Source organism: Babylonia areolata, chromosome 9 (genome assembly GCF_041734735.1).
Source record: "Babylonia areolata isolate BAREFJ2019XMU chromosome 9, ASM4173473v1, whole genome shotgun sequence".
NCBI classification, from domain to species: Eukaryota; Metazoa; Mollusca; class Gastropoda; order Neogastropoda; family Buccinidae; genus Babylonia; species Babylonia areolata.
Window position 1 is genome coordinate 9817310 of NC_134884.1, and position 2500 is coordinate 9819809.

At 38.6% G+C, this 2500-nt stretch overlaps 1 protein-coding gene across 1 annotated transcript in view; it reads right to left on the reverse strand.

Annotated features, from left to right (window-relative positions):
- LOC143285713 (sodium-dependent phosphate transport protein 2C-like) overlaps window positions 1–2500 on the reverse strand; it is a 25163-nt gene that overhangs the window by 19080 nt on the left and 3583 nt on the right. Inside the window, exon 3 of the mRNA XM_076593116.1 lies at window positions 2074–2202. Within this exon, the coding sequence (XP_076449231.1) occupies window positions 2074–2202 (129 nt within the window). The remainder of the gene's footprint in view (window positions 1–2073; window positions 2203–2500) is intronic.

Here is a 2500-nt window from a genome sequence, read left to right on the forward strand (position 1 = left end):
GTTGTTGTTGTTGTTGTTGTTGTTGTTTTGTGTGTTACGAGGGGGTGGGAGTTAATTTATAATTTGTGGGTTTTTAAGTGTGTGTGTGTGTGTGTGTGTGTGTGTGTGTGCGTATGGCGGGGGGGAGGGGGAGGTTTTTTTCTCTCTTTTTTTTTATTTTATTCGTTTTTGTTTTTTGTTGGTGGTCTTTTTTGTGTGTGTCTTTGTTGTTGTTGTTTCAAGAAAAAAGATGCATAAACTTTAAATCTAGCCGTACTGTTACTTTTCAATCGGATCATTTTCCACAAATTTTGAACGATTTTTTTTAATTCTCTTTATTTTTTTCTTGTTTTATGTCACTCATTTTACAAACAAGTATACACGGCCAATGCTTATTTACCTATCGAACTGACCGAATTCTTAACTGATCGAAATCAAATCTTGCACATTGATTTACTGTCGTATTTAGTAGATTTCAGGCAAAGTTGCTCAACCGAAGAATTATGGCTCAAGATGATTTAAAAGTGAAAAATAAGGATGACAGCCCCTCAGGCCAAACCAGGTCATCTGTCGTCTTCACTTCAAAATACTTTATAGCGTTTTCATCAAGAGGATGTGCTTGTGTGTGTGTGTGTGAGTTTGTGTGTGTGAGAGAGAGAGAGAGAGAGAGAGAGAGAGAGAGAGAGAGAGAGAGTGTGTGTGTGTGGGTGTACGTGTGTGCGTGTATGTGTGTGTGTGTCTGTGTGTGTGTGTGTGTGTGTGGGGATGGTGGTAGTTGTGTATGAGTGTGTACGTGTGTTTGTCTGTCTGTCTGACTGCGCGCGCCGTGCGCACATGCGTGTGTGTATGAATGCGTGTGTGCGTGTTTATGCTCGCGAACGCGCGAGAACGCATTTGTATGAGACATTCAAGTTCAGCAACCAATTTACATTTTATAGTACAAAAAGAAATTATTAAAAACAATGAAAAATGACAATAAAAAGGCCTGTCCAACACTACACACAACAGTTAGTTCTTTAAACCCGACCATATGCGAGTTGGGTTTATGCGAAGATTGCCTTTCTTTTTGACTCACTTGTGTAAACAAAGTGAGTCTATGTTTTAACCCTGTGTTCGGTTGTGTGTGTGTGTGTGTGTGTGTGTGTGTGTGTGTGTGTGTGTCTGTGTGTCCGTGGTAAACTTTAACATTGACATTTTCTCTGCAACTACTTTGTTAGTTGACACCAAATTTGGCATAAAAATAGGACAAATTCAGTTCTTTCCAGTCATCTTGTTTAAAACAATATTGCGCTTCTGGGATTGGCACAAAAAATAAAGAATGAAGCCTAATTATATGCAAACTGCATTTACTGTTATATTTATATTTTTTGTATTCTCTAAACTTGGCACTTTGATCTGATATTCGACCCAACAGCTAGAGCAGTCATTGTTATCATTTTTTGTTCAAACAGGAACTTCTTTTGCTAAGCATGGAATTTTTATTTATTTTGCAAACGTTTTGGTGCAGATAGTAAAAAGGGGAAATTACTCTGTAATGCTAGTGGAGTTAATATGCTTTAAACTGATCTTTCTCATCTTAAACATTACATTTTGAAACAAGAGAGGCAAGGCCTTCAAGACTCACTTGTGATGCACTTTTTTTTTTTAAATCCAAGCTTTTTATGTATTGAGTATAATTTCAAAATGTAATGTTTAAGATGAGAAAGATCAGTTTGAAGCAAACTAAGTTCCCCAGCAGAGTAATTTCCCTTGTTCTGCTATCTACACCAAAACGTTTGCAATAAATAAAACTTCCATGCTTAGCAAAAGAAGTTCCTGTTTGAACAAAAAATGATAATGACAGATCCTTTGTTGGGTTGAATATCAGATCAAAGTGCCAAGTTTAGAGAATACAAAAAATATAAATATAACAGTAAATGCATTATACTCAATACATAAAAACTTGGATTTGTTTTAAAGTGTATCACAAGTGAGTGTTGAAGGTCTTGCCTTTCTTGTTTTCTTTTTTTTACAGCAAATTGGTGTAGCGTATATGGATCAGTATGCACACTTTGACACCTCCTTACTCAATACTGAAACCGAAACCGTCCTTACCCCCAAGAAGGCGGAAGGCGGAGCTGAGGATGTCGAGGGAGCAGATGAAGAGATAGAGAAGGCCCAGAAGCAGTGTGACCCGGGCCACGTACCACACCATTCTCTTCACTCGTCCCCATCTCGTCAGCTCTGCACGTGATAATCGACAGCACGGTGACACGGCAATATGTTATAGGGAACGATAAGAACAACTGGGAATAAATGGAACAGTAAGAACGAGTGGAAAAAAGAGAGAGGGGGTAGGGGGGGGCAGGGGAGGGAGGGACAGGCAAAAGAAAGGGGGGCGGGGGGAATTTTTTGTTGTTGTTTTTTAAAGAACGAAGCAAAAGAAAATGATACTGATATTTTAAAGAAACGAAGAAAGCACAGTAGTAGTAGTTGTTGCTGCTGCTGCTGCTGCTGCTGCTGTTCTTCTTCTTGTTGTTTT